This window comes from Alligator mississippiensis, chromosome 15 (genome assembly GCF_030867095.1).
Source record: "Alligator mississippiensis isolate rAllMis1 chromosome 15, rAllMis1, whole genome shotgun sequence".
In the NCBI taxonomy this organism is placed as follows: domain Eukaryota; kingdom Metazoa; phylum Chordata; order Crocodylia; family Alligatoridae; genus Alligator; species Alligator mississippiensis.
In genome coordinates this window covers 32207262-32225348 of record NC_081838.1, presented here as the reverse complement: position 1 = coordinate 32225348, position 18087 = coordinate 32207262, and the positions used below count along the sequence as shown (strand labels likewise).

The window sequence follows — 18087 nt, the reverse complement described above, 5'->3', positions numbered from 1 at the left end:
AAACACAACTGACATTAGTTAACTAAATCTATATGAATAACACAGTTGGTTGTTTCTATAAAAAGTCTACTATTGCCACTGGTGGAGTTAATAGGTACTAAAACAGCTCAGTTTCAATACAAATGTTCAGTGGAACCACAGTCACTGGACAATTACTGACATCTTCATCACAATAAACCACTTCCATCTCACCAGTTTCCACAGTGCTGCTTTGATGTCCTTCTTTCTCATGCTATAGATGACCGGATTCATCGTTGGTGGGATCATAGAATAGAGAACAGACAGCATGAGGTCCAGAGCTGATGGGGACACAAATGTGGCTTCACATAGGCAATCACACCAGTGCTACCCAGCAAGGAGACTACTTTGAGGTGTGGAAGACAGGCGGTAACTGCTTTATGCCAGCCCTGCTCAGAGGGGGTTCTCAGTACAGTGGTGAATATCTGAATATAAGACACAAATATAAACACAATGCAACCAAGACATAAACATGCACCAAATATGATGATCTGAATCTCACTAGTAAACACTTCTGAGCAAGAGATCCTAAGGAGCTGGGGGACTTCACAGAAGAACAGGTTGATGATGTTGGAGTGGCAGAAGGGCAGCCTAAAGGTGTTCCCTGTGTGAAGGGCAGAGTACAGTACAGCCGTGCTCCAGGCAGTAGCTACCATTTGCAGACAAGCTCTCCTGTTCATCACTGTTGCATAGTACAGTGGTTTGCAGATGGTGATGTATCGGTCGTAAGCCATAACGGTGAGGATGAAGAGGTCTGCTGTAATGAAGAAAAAGAAAAAAGCTTGGGTGACACATCCAGAATAGGAAACCAGCCTGGTGTTCAGTATGGAATTAGCCATGGATTTGGGGACAATGACAGAGATGGATCCGACGTTGAGGATGGACAGATTGAGGAGGAAGAAGTACATCGGGGCGTGGAGGTGGCTGTCAACAGCTATGAGCATGATAACAAGGAGATTGCCAATCAGGGCTGCCAGGTATAGTATTAGAAAGCTGGCCAAGTGCAGGATCTGCAATTCTAGAGCATCGGAGTACCCCAGAAGTAGGAACTCAGTCACAGCGGTGCAATTGGACGTCATCATCCACAGTGCCTTTTGGGATGCCTGTGGAGGGAAAGGAAATGACTGTGAAAGGAAGAGGAAGCAAGAGAAAAAAAAAATGTACCCATCCACAATTGTCCATGACTCGATTTTTTTAGAGGGCCACCTTATTTCAGTTTAAAGAGAGTTATGTAATAAAAATCACGGTTCCCAAAGTAACAATATTTGTCATGTCACTTTTTTTTTTTTTAAGTCAGATTATTGTGCCATTTTAGCCATAAAGCAGACAGGAAAAGTATATTATCAGAGCATTTGCAGATACCTTGTCACTGCCACTCACTAGTGCTCATACATTTCCCACGTCTGTGAAAGTGGAGAAGTTGTCAGTGCACTATCACACTGGCATAAACCGCTCCAGCTCCTTTCTAGTGCAAGGGGCCATGTCAATTCACATCTGGTGCAGGTCCTTTGAAAGTCCATGTGACCTGGGAAAAGGGAATAATTACAGCCCCAGATCCTATCATTTCATCTATGTCGGTGCCTGAATCTTACCCGTGGGCAGCTGAGAATGAAGTTATGAACACGAAACGGTCTCCCATAGCATATCCATTTTGCTAGGGATATAGAGCTTAAGATGTTGGCTGTGTCTGGACTCTAAGTCACCTGGGAAGATTGCAGTCAAATGGCTGCCAGGATGTGAACAAGCCTGTGTGTTCAAATTGGCTTCAAGTCTCAGAAATATATATAAGCGTGGGCTCTCAACATCCCTACATGGTCTCTACATTTACTCATCTACTTCAGAAATATTTGACCTTTTCTTTATTCATTTAGTCTGAAAATCTTCAGTGGCCAGGAAAGTAGATGCTTCTTAGTATTTCAGGGGTTACTGATAAAAGGGGAGACATGTTAGCAGGGCAGCTCCAAGCCCAGGGCAGATTGTGATGCACAGGGCAGCTCTGCCTGCCATGCTGCTGACCTTTGTTCATGGCTATTTCCTCCCCTACACAAAGGCAATGCCTTGGGCTCCTGTCCTGTTTCCCTGCTCAGTTACATTACTGTAGAAAAGGTAAACATTTAAATTTTAATTCATTTAAGTTTGTTTTAAGTTCCTCTCTATTAAAACCCATACATTATTGAATTGAATATATTACTTACTTTGCTCATCTTAATGCTTTTGTCTTCAGTTTCTCACATTAAATCCTTGAATGCCAGGGCAGTTTGTTTGCTGACCATCTACTCCTGCCTCCAGTCTCTTGTCCCTCCGTCACTGTGCTATCTAGATGCCAGGGGTACAGGTTTCTCGAGGTTGTGCACTCTTCACTGTGCGGGAGAACTGAGAGAAGTTGATCCAAAATGATGAGTCCCTGAAGAAGAGCAGGGAGTGTAGTTACTTGGAGCTTTACTGCAATGAAGGGACTGAAGTCGCAGTCAGTGAGTTGTCTATGTATATGTTGGAAGGTCTTGTAGGACTGTTTCCCTAGACCCCTGCACAGCTCAGAAGCAGAGTCCATGGGCAAACATGCTGGATTCACAAATATTGAAGCCAGAAGGACTGTCCTGAGTCTCTCATTGGACCTACTACTGACCACATGTCAGAGGATCTTGCTATGGCTTGTAACAAGCTGCGTCTATCAGAGGGCCAATGTTTCTAAGCTTTTCTAGTTGCAGCATGGGGACAGGAGGAATTTTTTCCCCTCCTGTTGCTAACAGTGTAAGGGTGCCCCTCTCCTGACAACCCTGCCTTCCTCAGCAGCATGGGGTGTTGGCTGCAGCCCAGGATAAAGGGTTTTTTTTTTCCCTGTCCCCTCAAATACATGCCAATCACCACATTTGGGAGCAGGAAGGAAGTTTACTGCTGAGTCAGATGGGTAGAGACTTGAGGGGGAAGGAGAGGAAGGATGTACAGCCAGCTCTCCTGGACTTCTTCCCCTCCAACTGGCCTCCCAGGGCATCTTGCCCATGAGTTCCCTAATGGAGTCAAAGTCTGTTTTCCCTATTCTGCTTCTCTCCATCCTTCCTTTCCTCAGGATCCCACTCTCAATCATCTCACAGGCACAGCTTCCCCAGTTGCCATTACCTAATTCCCCACCATTTCTTCCCTGTGTCTGAGTGGCATATCAGGAGAACACAGCCCCTAGTTGGTCTCTCCAAAACTTGCTCCAGGAAGTTCTTAGAAACATTTTCCACAAACTTCCTGAATTGCCTGCGTGCTACTGTATTGCCCTCCGAACAGATGTCAGGGTGAAAGAAGTTCCCCATGAGAACCAGGGCTTGTGATCAGGAAACTTCTCTTAGGTGTCTGAAGAAAACAACATGCACCTCATGCTTATGGTCTGGGAGTCTACAGCAGATCCCCACCATGACATCACTCTTGTTGATCCCTGCCAATCCTAACCCAGAGACTTTCAACAGGCCTGGTCTCCAGTTTCATACGGGAGTTGTGACCAATCATATGGCTCTTTACCATACAGCAAAACACCTCTTCCTTTTCTCCCCTGCCTCCCCTTCCTGAACAGTTTGTACCCATCCATGACAGTGCTCCAGTCATGTGAGCTCCCACCAAGTCTGTGTTATTCCAATCAAGTCACGGTGCCATGACTGAGTGAAGACTTCCAGTTGTTCCTGCTTCTTTCCCAGCCTCCATGCATTCATGTAAGGACACCTGAAATATCTATCCAGTTATCCTACTTTCTCAAGAAGAACTACAAGGCTTCCCCTATTGTCCCCTCCTGCTTGTGCTTCCTCCAGTTCACCCTCTTCTACATTTACATCATAGCTTTGGTTCCCAACCCTGGGAATACCTAATTTAAAGCCATCCTGACTAGGTTAGGTAACCTGTCTGCAATCATGCTCTTCCCATGGAGGAAGACTACCATGAGTTGGGGAAGGCAGGTGAAAACTGCTTTATGCCATCCCTGCTCAGAGGGGATTTTCAATACAGTAATGAATATCTGAATATAAGACACAAATATAAACACAATGCAACCAGAACTTAAACATGCACCAAAGATAAAGACCTGAATTTCACTAGTCAACACCTCCGAGCCAGAGATCCTAAGGAGCTGGGGGACTTCACAGAAGAACTGGTTGATGTTGTTGGAGTGGCAGAAGGGCAGCCTAAAGGTGTTCCCCATGTGCAGGGCAGAGTACAGAAGAGCAGTGCTCCAAGCCGTGGTTGCCATTTGCAGACAAGGTCTCCTGTTCATCACTGTCTCATATTGCAGTGGTTTGCAGATGGGCACTGCATGTTGGCTGCATCCTAGGCTAAAGGGTTTTCCCTGTCCACTCAGGGTCATCATGGCACTCACCACATTTGAGAACAGAAGGTATTTTATGGCATAGTTGGATTTGTAGAGACTTGGAGGGACAGAGTGGGACTCTTTCCTCTGGAATAGGGGGCATGGCTACCTTTGCATCTCCTGAATGTGTTCAAAAAAACTTGCAGCAGCAGAACAATGACAGTCTTCAACTCCCTGCTTTTCCTGTGAAAGATTATGGTGGTTTTACTGTCTGTGGGCAATATGCATTGTAGTGGTGGGGTAGGGCGACTGCACAGTTTTAGACACAGGTTCAACAAGGTGTCGTATGAGATAGTTTGGATAGGGATGATCCTGCCTTGAGCAGAGGGCAGTCCAGAAGCAGCTTCCAGTCCTACTTTTCTGTTATTCTGTGATTTATCACACTTGTCTTGTATATGGGACCATCCCCTGGTCATATACCAGGTTTGGACTCCAACCCCACCTTGCTCCCAGGGGAAGTCTTAGTTGATCTTTACAGCTCACTTTGCTCTTTATTCTTAAGTACTGCAATGGAGGAACGCATACAAGCCCAGGTGGATGCATGCATGGAAAGAGAGGGACCAATGACATGGTAGTAAGTGGTAGATGAGCAGATGAGTGTGATACATACTGACCTTAGCTTGGGGGAAAGGTGGTATGATTCCACATACATGTTAACATTGGAGATCTGAAGGAATGGGGGCAAGGGCTGGGGGAAGCAGGACAAGGGGCAGTAGAGAAGGGGAAATGAGAGTGAATCCAAAACACCAGTAAATTAGGTTTAGATTGGGTATCAGGAGAACTTTCTCACTGATGGACCAATGAGGCAGTGGATTAGACTGCTTAGGGAAGTTTTGAAATCTCCATCATTGGAGGTGTTCAGGAAGACTATGGGTAAGCACTGGTAAGGGAAGATCTAGGAATAGCCGTGTCTATGCTCTACTCTGCGTTTTTCCTGTTCCTCTGGTCTTTGCTGTTTGCTGCATGGGATGAGGAAAGATTTTCTTTCCCTTCCTTCTGCTACATGTGTCAGGAGGTTTTCTCTGCCACATTTCGAAGTCCTAAGTGTCAGCTGTAGCCAAGGTGGTGGATTTGGGGTGTGCCAAAGCTCCTGCTCTGACTAAAACCCCCAGATTGCTAGCTAGAGGGTGTCCCCTCCACTCAGGGTCAGAATGATCTGTATATTTGGGAAAGGGAGGAATTTCAACTTCAGGTCAAAAGGGAAGGAGTGTAGTTGGTTTTGCCATCCTCCACAGAAGGGGCGTTGCCTGTGCACTTTTAGTGAAAGGTTAGACAGAGATTTACTTTGGATAATGATACTCCTGCTTCAAGGAGAGGGTTGGAGTAGATGACATCCGGGGGTCCCTTCCAGCTCTATTTTCCTATGATTCTAGGAGAACTCAGGAGGGCTGTCTCCTTCCCCAGCTTCCAACACCTGCGGTTTGGGTGCTTTCTACAACTACTCATTTGGGGCTGCCACCTCTCCATTGAAATACCTGAGGATCCTGTTTCTTTGCACAGCTCTGCACATCAGCCAACTCCGTCAGCACCCTCAGGTGCATTGTTTCTGGCCCCATGGTCCTGTAACAGGTGCAACTTTTCTAAATTGTTTCTAAACTCTTCTTTTTGCCACTATTGCTGCTACTCTTCTCTCCATGTTTTGCAGCCAGTTGCCGTAATGTGGTTTCTGACCTTGCCTGTGAAGACTAAGGTGAAAAAGGCATTGAGTACTTCAGCCATTTCTACATCACTGGTCACTAGGTTGCTTCCACTACTCAGCAAGACACCAATTCTTCTCCTCCTGTTGCTGACATACTTGTAAAAACCCTTTTTGTTAACTTTCTCATCCCTGGCTACCTGCAACTCCAACAGCGCTTTGCCCTTGTTATTTCATCCCTGATGGCCTGAGTAATACTTTTATCCTCATCCCTTGCCATTTGTCCACATTTCCACTTCTTGTAAGCTTCTTTTTGGGTTTCTGTTGACTGGAAAGTTCCCTGCTAAAGCCAGCTGGTTTTCTGTCATACTTGCTATATTCTCCTTCTGCATCAGGAGCAGTTGTTTCTGCACCCCCAGGAAAGTTTCTTTGAAACACAATAGCTCTCCTGGACTCCTTTCCCCCTCTGGCCTTGAGGAATCCTGCTCCTCAGGTTCCTGAGCGAGTCAAAGTTTGTGTTTCTTAAGTCCAGGGTCCTTACTCTGCTGCTCCCCTCCTTCCTTTCTTCAGGATCCTGAACTCAATCATCTTGTGGTCACAGCTGCCCAAGTTGCCAGCCACTACTACATCCCCCACCAATTCTTCCCTCTTTGTGAGCAGCAGATAAAGAAGAGCAGGGCCCCTAGTTGGCTTCTCCAGCACTTGCAGCAGGAAGCTGTCCCCAACACTCTCCAGAAACCTCCTGCATTGCCTGGGCACTGCTATATTGCCCTCCCAGTACATGCCAGGGTGATTGAAGTCCCCCATGAGAACCAGGGCCTGTGATTGGGTAAACTGGCCCAAGGTGTTGGAAGAAAGTCTCATCCAACACTTCCTCCTGGTCTTGTGGTCAATGGGACACACCACCACAACTTCAACCTTGCTAATCCCCACTCTAACCCCAATTCAAATATTGTCAATAGGCCTGTCTGCAGTGTCATACTGGAGCTGTGAGCAATCATACAGCTTTGACATAAAGCACACTTCCTCCTCTACTCCCTTGCCTTTCCTTCCTGAACAGACAGTGCTCCAGTCATGCGAGCTCCCAGCGAGTCTGTGTTATTCTAATCATATCATACTTTTGTGGCTGCAGGAATATTTCTACTTCCTGTTTGTTTCCCAAGCTTGGTGCATTTATTTACAGACACCTGAGATAATGATTCAATTGCCCCACTTTCTCAAGAAGGATAATAAGGCCTCCTCTCTTGCCCCCTGTCCCACTTATGCTTCATGCAGGTCATCCACTTCCCCACTTACTTCAGGGCTTTGCTCTCCATCCCATACAAACCCTAGCTTCAAGCCACCCCCTCTCTAGGTTACTGAGCCTGTCTTTGTTGATGCTCTTCTCCCTCTTTGTCAGGTGGATCCCATCTCTTACTAGCAACCCTTTTTCTTGGAACAACATCCCAGACTTGAAAAGCCAAAGCCCTTTTGGCAACACGATCTGTGCCATCATGCAACAATCTGCAGGATGTAACCAATCCTGCCTGGGACTGGGCCCATCACTTTGACTGCAAGGATTGACAAGAACATCACCTGCGCCCACTTCCCTTTCAACTTTGCACCCAGAGGGCTGTAGTTACCTTTGACTTTGGCAAAACTTTTCATACAGTCCCTGACACTATTTTCACATGCGAGCTCAGGAAGTATAGGTTGGATGAAAGGACTGTGAGGTGGATTGAAAACTGACTGGATGGTTTGGCTCAAAGTAATCAATGGCTCAATGCCTAGCGGGCAGCTGGTGTCAAGAGGAGTGCCCCAGGGTTTGGGCCTGGGAGCAGTTTTCTTCAATGTTTTCATCAACAACCAGGAAGATGGGATGGACTGCACCCTCAGCAAGTTTGCAGATGACACCAAGCTGCATGGACAGGGAGATAGATGCACTGGAGGGTAGGGCTAGGTTTCAGAGAGACCTCAACAAATTGGAGGACTGGACTAAAGGAACATCTCATGAGGTTCAATAGGACACGTGCAAACTCCTGCATGTAGGAAGGAACAATCCTATGCACCCATACAGACTGGGGACTGACTGGCTAAGCAACAGCAGCTCTGCAGAAAAGGACCCAGGGTTACAGTTGATGGGGAGATGAATATGAGCCAACAGCGTGCCCTTGTTGACAAGACAACAAATAGCATAGTATGCTGCATTAGTAGGAACGTAGCCAGCAGGCTGAGGGAAGTGATTACTCCCCTCTGTTCAGAACTGGCAAGGCCACATCTAGAGTACTGTGACCAGTTTTGGGCCTCCCATTACAGACAGGTGAAATACAAGGACAAACCAAAATCTGGCATCACTGCTGTCATGACGTGTACAGGAGCACAAGTGTGTAGACACTGAAATGAAATCATTCCCTTCCCTTCAGCATTGTATGAAGGAAAACGCTCAGCTCTCCTGGAAAACCCATAGGAGGAAAGCATGACTGCAAGAAGCACACAAGTAATCACTGACACCTCCTATCTCAAACCCATAATCACTCCGCTTTCAAACAGTCTCATACACTTGTTCCACATCCCAAATAATCAAACTTCAAGAACACCTTCTATCCCAGAACGGAGAAAGATCCAATAATTTTCTTCAATGGGGATTGTTAGAGATATTGAAGTTATGTACAAGCTGTGGCAACAGTGAAGTAACAAATGACAACATCAGCATCAAAGATAAAATTTAACAGCTACAAAAACATTAGCTAGGACAGAGCGGTATCAGAGACTAACTAATTCAGGGAGATACAAGCTTAAAATTAGAGAAAGAAATAATTTGAAATGGTGTAAACCTAAAGAAACAGAACAGACATTGGTTCTATTAATCTGTTTTCATAACACAAATGATTGTTTCAAAAAAAAGGTTAACTGAAACCACAGTCATTGGAGAATAACCAACATCTTCATCACAATAAACCACTTCCATCTAATCAGTTTCCACAGTACTGCTTTGATGTCCTTGTTTCTCATGCTGTAGATGACTGGATTCATCATTGGTGAATGAATAAAGAACAGACAGCATGAGGTCCAGAGTTGATGGGGACCCAGATGTGGGCTTCACATAGGCAATCACACCAGTGCTACCCAGCAAGGTGACAACAATGAGATGGGGAAGACAGGAGGAAACTGCTTTATGCTGGCCCTGCTCAGAGGGGATTCTCAGTACAGTAGTGAATATCTGAATATAAGACACAAATATAAACACAATGCAACCAGCACTTAAAACATGCACTAAAGATAAGAACCTGAATTTCACTAGTAAACACATCCAAGCCAGAGATCCTAAGGAGCTGGGGGATTTCACAGAAGAACAGCCTAAAGGTGTTCCCCGTGTGAAGGGCAGAGTACAGAAGAGCTGTGCTCCAGCCCGTGACTGCTATTTGCAGACAAGCTCTCCTGTTTATCACTGTCGCATAGTGCAGTGGTTTGAAGATGGCGATGTACCGGTCGTAAGCCATAACGGTGAGGATGAAGAGGTCTGCTGTAATGAAGAAGAAGAAGAAAAAAACTTGGGTGACACATCCAGAATAGGAAATCAGCCTGGTGTTCAGAATGGAATTAGCCATGGATTTGGGGACAATGACAGAGATGGATCCGACGTTGAGGATGGACAGATTGAGGAGGAAGAAGTACATCGGGGTGTGGAGGTGGCTGTCAAAGGCTATGAGCATGATAACAAGGAGATTGCCAATCAGGGCTGCCAGGTATATTATTAGAAAACTGGCCAAGTGCAAGATCTGCAATTCCAGGGCATCAGAGAACCCCAGTAGTAGGAACTCAGTCACAGTGGTGCAATTGGACATCATCATCCACAGTGCCTTTTGGGATGCCTGCGGAGGGAAAGGGAATGGCTGTGTCAGGAGAAGAGGAAGCAAGAGAAAAAGCACCATCTTCCTGGCCACAATTCTCCATGACTTGACTGTTTTAGAGGTCCACCCGATTTTCAGTTGAAAAGTATTTTTCTGATAGAAATCAGGGTTCCCAAAGTGACAATATTTTTAATGATACATTAAAAAAAATTGTATAATTGTGGCATTTCATCAAAGAAGTGGGCAGGAAAAGTATTTTATTAGAGCTTTTGCTGACACCTTGTCACTACCACTCACTAGTGCTCATACATTTCCCACGTCTGTGAAAGTGGAGAAGTTGTCAGTGCACTATCACACTGGCATAAACTGCTCTAGCTCCTTTCTAGTCCAAGGGGCCATGTCAGTTCACATCCAGTGCAGGTCCATTGCAAGTCCTTGTGACGTGGGAAAAGGGAATTCATACAACCTCAGATCCTATCAATTCATGAATGCTGGTTCCCGAATCTTACCCATGGGCAGCTGAGCATGAAATTATGAAGTCAAAAAAGTCATCCCATAGTATTTCCATTTTTCTAGGGACATAGAGCTTAAGATGCTGGCTGTGTCTGGGATCTAATTCATATGGGAAGATTGCAGTCAAATGGCTGGCAGGATGTGCACAAAGCTGTGTGTTCAAACTGGCTCCAAGTCTCAGAATTATATATAAGCATGGGCTCTCATCGTTCCTTAACGCTCCCTACATTCTGAAATTCATCTACTTCAAAGATATTTTACCTTTTCTTTATTTGTTTAGTCTGAAAATCTTCAGTGGCCAGCAAACTAGATAACTTTTGGCACTTGGCACTCTTGGTTATTGATAAAGGAGGAGACATGCTAGCAGGGCAGCTCCAAGCCCAGGGCATGTTGTGATGCACAGGGCAGCTCTGCCTGCCATGCTGCTGACCTGTGGTCATGGCTATTTCCCCCCTCCACAAAGGCAGTGCCTTGGGTTGCCTCCCTGCTTCCCCACTCACTTACATTACTGTAGAAAAGGTAAAAATTTCAGGACAGAAATATGCCATTTTTCATATGAATACCTATATGCATACTTTTTATGACAACTGTCAAAATTGTATTAAATGGAAAATAGAGTTCGGAAATAATTTTAAATTTAATTCATTATAATTTTTATAAAAGATCCTCTCTATTAAAACCCAAACATTATTGAATTGAATATATAACTTATTGTGCTCATTTTAATGGTTTGTCTTCATTTTCCTGTGTTAAATCCTAGGGCAGCTTGATTACTGATCATCTACTCCTGCCTCCAATCTCTTGTCCCCCCCATCACTGTGCTATCTAGATGCCAGGGGTACAGGTTTCTCGGGGGTGTGCACTCCTCACTCTGCAGAAGAACTGAGAGGAGGAGATCCAAAACGATGAGTCCCTGAAGAAGAGCTGGGCGTGCAGCTGACTTGGAGCTTTACCGCAATGAAGGGACTGAAGTCTCAGTCAATGAGTTGTCTATGTATATGGTGGGAGGTCTTGTGGGACTGTTTCCCTAGAGCCCTGCACATCTCAGAAGCAGAGTCCATGGGCAAGCACAGTGGATACACAGATATTGAAGCCAGAAGGACTGTCCAGAATCTCTCATTGGACCTACTGCTGACCACAAGGCAGAGGATCTTGCTGTGGCTTGTAACAGGCTGCATCTATCAGTGGGCCAGTGTGTCTAGGCTTTGCTAGTTGCAACATGGGGATGGGAGGAATTTTTTCCCCTCCTGTTGCTAATGGTGTCAGGGCGCCCCTCTCCCGGCAACCCTGCCTTCCTCAGATGCACGGAGGTCGGCTGCAGCCGAGGCTAAGGGGTTTTCCCTGTCCCCACAGGGACCTGCCAATCACCACATTTGGGAACAGGAAGGAAGTTTACTGTGCAGACACATGGGTAGAGACTTGTGGGGGATGAGGGTCCTTTCTTTGTAATGGGGTGGGGGTGCTGCCTTCTTTGTATATCCTGTGTTGTAGCGGTGTGACAGGGTGACTGCATACTTTTAGAAACAGTTTAAAAAAAGGTTTTGTATGGGGTAGTTTGGATGGGGATAATCATGCCTTGTACAGACCTCCAGACGCTGCTTCCAGCCTAATTTTCTATTACTCTACAATTTATCACATTTTTCTTGTACATGGGGCCATCCCCTGGTCCGTTACCGGGTTTCAATTGCCAAGCCTATCCTGTAGGGGCCCCACGTTACCCGGTGCTGCCTTCTCACTCCCTATGTCCTTGAAAAGGAACGTTTTGTTATCCTTAATTCTGGTCTCCAGCCCTAGCTCCATCTCTGCCTTGGCCTTCCTAGCCACCTCCCTGCAGTCCTGAGCAACGGAGGTGTCATCTTCCTTGATGACAGCCCCTTGTTTTCACTGATTCAGTGCCATCTTTTCTGCCCTTAGGCCTGGAGTAGATGACATCCCGGTGTCCCTGCCAGGTCTACTTCCCCTGATTCTGTGAGAAGTGAGGAGGGCTATCGTCTTCTCCAGCTTCTAACATTTGTGGTCTGGGTGCTTTCTACACCTACAAGTTTGGGACTTCTCCCCCTTGTTCAAATACCTGAGCAAGCCTGTTCTTTTCTGCAACCTCTGGATATCAGCCAGCTCCCCTCCGCACTTCAGGTGCCTTGTGTCCAGCCCCTTGGACTTGTACACATGCAGCTTTTCTAAGTAGCTCTTAAACTGATGTCTTGCCAGTGTTCGCTGCTCACTTGCTCTCCGAACTGTGCTGCCCAGTGCAGTAGTCTGGGAGCTGACCTTCCCTGTGAAGACTGAGGTAAAAAAGGCATTGCGTACTTCAGCCATTTCCACATCATCGGTCACTAGGTTGCCTCCCCGATTCAGCTAGGAACCCATGCTTTCCTTCATCTCCCTCTTGTTGCTGACATACTTGTACAAATCCTTCTTGCTCCCCTCATGTCCATCTGGCCTTGATCTTGAAAAACTTGTGGTGACTGGGGGAGGTCTGAGATGTTTGGAAAAGGGAAAAGATATTGCCCATCTTTAACAAAGGAAAGAAGGGGAAAAGGATGATCTGGGAAATTACAGACTAGTCAGCCTCACCCCAGTCTATGAAAAATCTTGGTGCAGGTCCTCAAGGAATCAATTTCTAAGCACTTGGAGGAGACAAATGTGATTATGAACAGTAAGCATGGGTTGACCAAGGACAAGTCATGCATGACCAAAATGATGAGTGCCTCTCTGCATGGAGGGAGAGCACTGGACATGATATATCATTTCCTTCACAAGGCCTTTGATACAGTCTATGACAGTACTGTATACTACAATATTCTCACAAGCAAGCCAAGGAAGTACGGGTGGGATGAATGGACAATGAGATAGAAGAAAAAAAAAAAAAGGCTTGATAATTCAAGTGAAGAGACGGTAATCAATGGCTCAATGTCTATCTGGCAGCCAGTATCAAATGGAGTGCTGCAGACGTTGGATCCGGAAGAAGTTTTGTTCAGTAATGTTGACTGCTGGGAAGATGGCAAGTCTGCAGATGACACCAAGCTGTGAGAAGTAATAGATATGATTGAGGGCAGGGCTATGATTCAGAGAGACCTGGACAAATTGGAGGATTGGACCAAATAAATCTCATGAGGTTCAGTAATGACAAGGGCAAAATCCTGCAGGTATGATGGAACAATCCTATGCACTGGTACAGACTGGGGACTGACCAGCTAAGCAGCTGGACCTAGGTGTTACAGTGGACAAGAAGGTGAATATGAGTGAAAATGGTGCTCCTGAAGAGCCACAGGGACTAGCTAACAGGAACTATTTTTGACAACACCCACTACCTCTTTCAGTTCTTGGCCTGGGCAAGTCTCTCCTTTTGTTTGGACAGATCATCCTCCAACAAAGCACAGCCCGCTTGTGTCACATTGGGCCATCGAGAAGTGATTTTGTATGATGGAAAGTGGTTGGCTCAACCTAAAAATTATGATCTCATGAACGGCATTGTGGGCAGGAGGAAGGAAGTTTCAATCTCTGGTTATGATGCAAGTTTGAATGAGAAATGATTCTGTGCCTGGCCTCTTGTGGGGTTACACACTTTAACCATCTCTTTTCAGTGTTCTTTGTAACAGTAGCCTAAAAAGTCAAACAAACACGTATGAGGATGTAAGGTATACTCACCATTTAAATGTCTGGTATCCCTGACTTAAGCTACCAAGACACAGAGCCAGGGGAGCAGCCAGCCCAGGGCTGCCTGCTTCCCCATCTCCAGGCAGTGTGCACCAGCTCGTGGGGAGTGGCTGGCTAGGGCACAGGGTGCCTCAGTATGGGTGTGCCACAGCATGCGGAGATGGGAGCAAGCAGCCCAGGGCTCCCTGGTTCCCTGTCTCCATGTTTTGGCATTCTTTGTGCTACTGTTTTCTTTCTGGGTTTGCTTGGTTTTTTTTGTGCTATCCTGGTAGCAAATTTTGCTCCAGCACTGCAAATTAGCAATGCCATGCATGGTTTAACAGCAGCACCACAAACTGCATGTGCTGCCTAAGAGGTCTGCGACACCACAAATGAAACGTGCCTTCACGTCTGGATCTGGCCACATTGTGTTTGTCCCAGACAAACCTGGAAAGGTTCATGGGATAAGAAGTGCCAAAAGTTTGGGACATTGTGAAGTGCATCCAAATGGTTGTCCCAGGATTCAAATCAGTGGCAGAAAAGTAGCAATCCATTCAGCCACTCTCTGAGTGCTGATGTGTGTACATGTTAATCATGGGACACTTTTGTTCCGAGACAAATACAGGCACAGCTGTGCTGGGACAAATGTGATGTCTGTTCCTTGCATTGTTGTCAGAAAGAAATGCTGAAGTTAATTTTCATTAGCCTCCTGCTTGATACAGGCCATGGTATTACACCCAATGATCCCTGCACCAAACTTAATATCTTGTAGGTGATATAAAGACCCACTTAACACAATCTATTTAGTTTCCAAAAGAGACGGTTACTTCATTTCACCTCATCCCATAAGGCGTGTTTTCTAGGCAGCTTCCATATTTTCTACTTATTATCTTACAAAGTTGATTGGCACCAAATGTCCCTTACCATAGACAAACCTTACACTGACTCACTTGTTAAATTGGATAAGCATCAGGGATCATGTCCCAAGTGGGATCAAGGGTTGCATCTATGTTCTCCTCGTGTAGGCGAGTCAACCTTTTAAAAAATAACCTAAGGTACTTTCTTGATCTCATTATTTACCAGGTCTGTCTGCTAGACCCACCTAAACTGATACCCCTTTCTATTTACTGTGATTTGCCTCTTTGGAGTTGGCTTCACTTACTGTCCTTTCCTAACAGTGGCAGGTAGATGTACGTGTACGTGTCCAAAACCCTTCAGGATGTGTTGAAAACCTTGTACAAGATTCTGGTGAGTTTGAGCAATTTGTTGATAATCATTTCTTTCTTATTTTACTGCATCTCCCATTTTCCTACTTTGTACTTTGCTTGTGTCACTTATGCTTGTGCAAAAGGAATGCAGATGGTGAGTAAAGCATTTCCATTCAGTTTTGGCAGGGCTTTATGCACATGTTGTACTCACTTTTGGTTTTATTTTACCAGTGAGAATGATTAACCATATACACAAATGCAATAGAGAAGGGGTTAATTCATCCCATCTGGCTGCCTTGTATAAAGTGATGGTTCATGCCAACAGAAGTCACTGGCTTCACTCTAGATGTTAAAGGGTGAAGTTATCTGGCCAGTGCAATAAAGGAGATTGGTTTTAAGGTCAGAGAGGATGATGAGATTATCTAGTCCAATGAGTGAAATCCATGTGCCAGATTTCCCACTAGTATAAATCAATGCTGTCATTGGAGCTATGCTGAAAAAGTATGGTTTACGAAAAAAAACAACACACCCCTTACTTTGTCAAATCTCTGGATTGTTTGATCTTTCACCAAATATTTTCTCTAACCTTATGATGAAAAACAATAATCTACTCTATGAATAAATGCATTATTTCATACAGGTAGCTTAAAAAAAGAAAAAAAATATGCATCATTCAGATAAAGTATTCAGTGGGCTTTGATAGAAAGCATGCCGGTCTCTGCTGAGATTTGTTTGCTGCATGGGAAGGTGAAGCAGTTTTTTGGGCGTTTTTTATGTTTCATAAAGTAGTAAAATCATATACAGGAGTGGCTCTTGGTCTTTTCCTGTTCCCAGGTGAATTTTCTTTCCTATGACTGACCTAGTGGTAGTGTGTTACAGCTGCAAAGATAAATAAGGACAATCTAGAAGATGGTATTTCGGTACCCTTTGGTCATCTAACTTTTTCTTTTTTTTCATTTGAGTGCATTTCTGGCTCTTACAGCTTGAGATTACATCCCTGAACATAAAATCCTAAATCCTTGACAACTACATATATGCATACCCAAGTCAAGTCCCAAAGACAAAATGTGGAGGGAGGAGGGCTATCCTGTGTTTTAGCTCCAATAGCCGAGTAGTTAGAGCACCTGCCTGGGAAGGTGAAGACAGCCTTTAGGTTTCCCTTCACCCAGAAAGAACTTGAAACCGCAGCACTATGGCTTTCTAGCACAGCACGCAGATCAGGAATTACTCATTAGCCTTTTGAGCACTCCTTCTGAAGCAGAGGTACCGTCCTTTGTGTTTAATTGGCACTGAAGGGAAAAAAGGATGGAAGGCAGCACAGATGGAAAGCTTCAGATTCACTGAGAGGAAGGCATCGAGACTAGAGCCAAGACCTCCAATTTTTGTAGATCAGCATCTAATACACTGAGTCGCACCCTCTCAATATGCATACATGAAAATTCAATTTAGGGTTTTGTTTTGGTTTTTTTTAATTTTACCTTTTATTTTCTCACAGGTCAATGCCAATTGAATGAATTTCAATGAAGAACAAAACCACTGTCAACTACTTTGTTCTCTTGGGGATTTCCAATAATCCATACGCCCAGGTTTTCCTCTTCCTGGTCTTCTTAGTTATCTATCTGCAAACCCTGCTAGGGAATGTGGTGATCATGCTGGCAATAAGGAATGATTCTCACCTTCAAACCCCCATGTACTTTTTCCTGTTCCACTTGTCCTTCCTGGACCTCTGTTATTCCTCAGTCACCGTCCCAAACATGCTGCAAAACATCCTAACAGGAAAGAAAACAATTTCCCTCCCTGGCTGCATTACACAGATGAGCTTCATTCTTCTGATGGGCTGCACCGAAGCTTTCATACTCTCGGCAATGGCTTATGACCGATACGTTGCCGTATGTGCCCCGCTGCATTATGTGAGGATCATGGATAAGCGATTGTGTGGACAATTGGTGGGTGGCGCATGGTTAATTAGTGCATTCTTTTCCCTGGTAAACACCACTCCTGTGTTATTTCTACACTTCTGTGGGACCAACAAAATCAATGGTTTAAGCTGTGAGCTCCCATCCCTTTTAGCACTGTCCTGCACGGAGACCATGGTCAGCCAAATGGTGTTTCTCGTATCAGTTCTACTTCTAGCTTTTCTCTCATTCTCCATCACCTTGGTCTCCTATATCTACATTATCTTCACTATCCTGAAGATACAGTCCACAGCTGGTAGACATAAAGCTTTCTCCACCTGCAGCTCGCACATAACAGTGATGGTTTTGTATTATGGAGCTGTGTTGTTCCGTTATTTGAGGTCCAGCTCAGTTCCTTCGGTGTCTCTAGACAGACTGTTCTCCATCCAGTACAGCGTCTTAACCCCCATGTTAAATCCTATCATCTACAGCCTGAATAACAGAGAAGTGAAAAGAGCTCTGAGGAAAATACTGGGGAAAATGCAAGGCAAGCACATTTCATAAGATTGATTTTAGGACAAGGTTTTAGATTAACCTGGCATAGGCATGTAAGAGTGGCACCTTGATTTCAGTTAATAAGTGATCATGTACTTGGGCTCTAATACAATTTTGGGGGGCTGTGGCTCCCAATGCAACCTTTTTAGAGGGAATGGATGCAAAAAGATGCATGGGCAGACAGTAAAGGAACTCCAAGTATCACTCAATTCATCCGTCAACAGCAGTTGCATAAAATAGGTACCAGTCAAATTGGAAAAAGCCTTAGAGCACTGTACAGGTTCAACAGAAGAGAGGGAGAGCATGTCTACACTGTTTCGTCAGGGCTTCCCAGGGTGTAGCTCTTGAGCACTGTGTGCAAACTTACCCCCGCCCTGCATGCACCAGTTCTGGAAGTGGGATGGTGGAACCTTTCCAGGGCTATTCTCACAACCCTGAGAGAGGATTCACTGTCTTT

At 45.1% G+C, this 18087-nt stretch overlaps 1 protein-coding gene across 1 annotated transcript; it reads left to right on the top strand.

Annotated features, from left to right (window-relative positions):
• The first annotated feature begins 16700 nt into the window (after nt 1-16700).
• Nucleotides 16701-17639, top strand: LOC132245558 (olfactory receptor 5A2-like). The gene has a single exon (XM_059718147.1). The coding sequence runs from the start codon at nt 16701-16703 to the stop codon at nt 17637-17639; it is 939 nt and encodes a 312-aa protein (XP_059574130.1).
• Nucleotides 17640-18087: the final 448 nt, after the last annotated feature.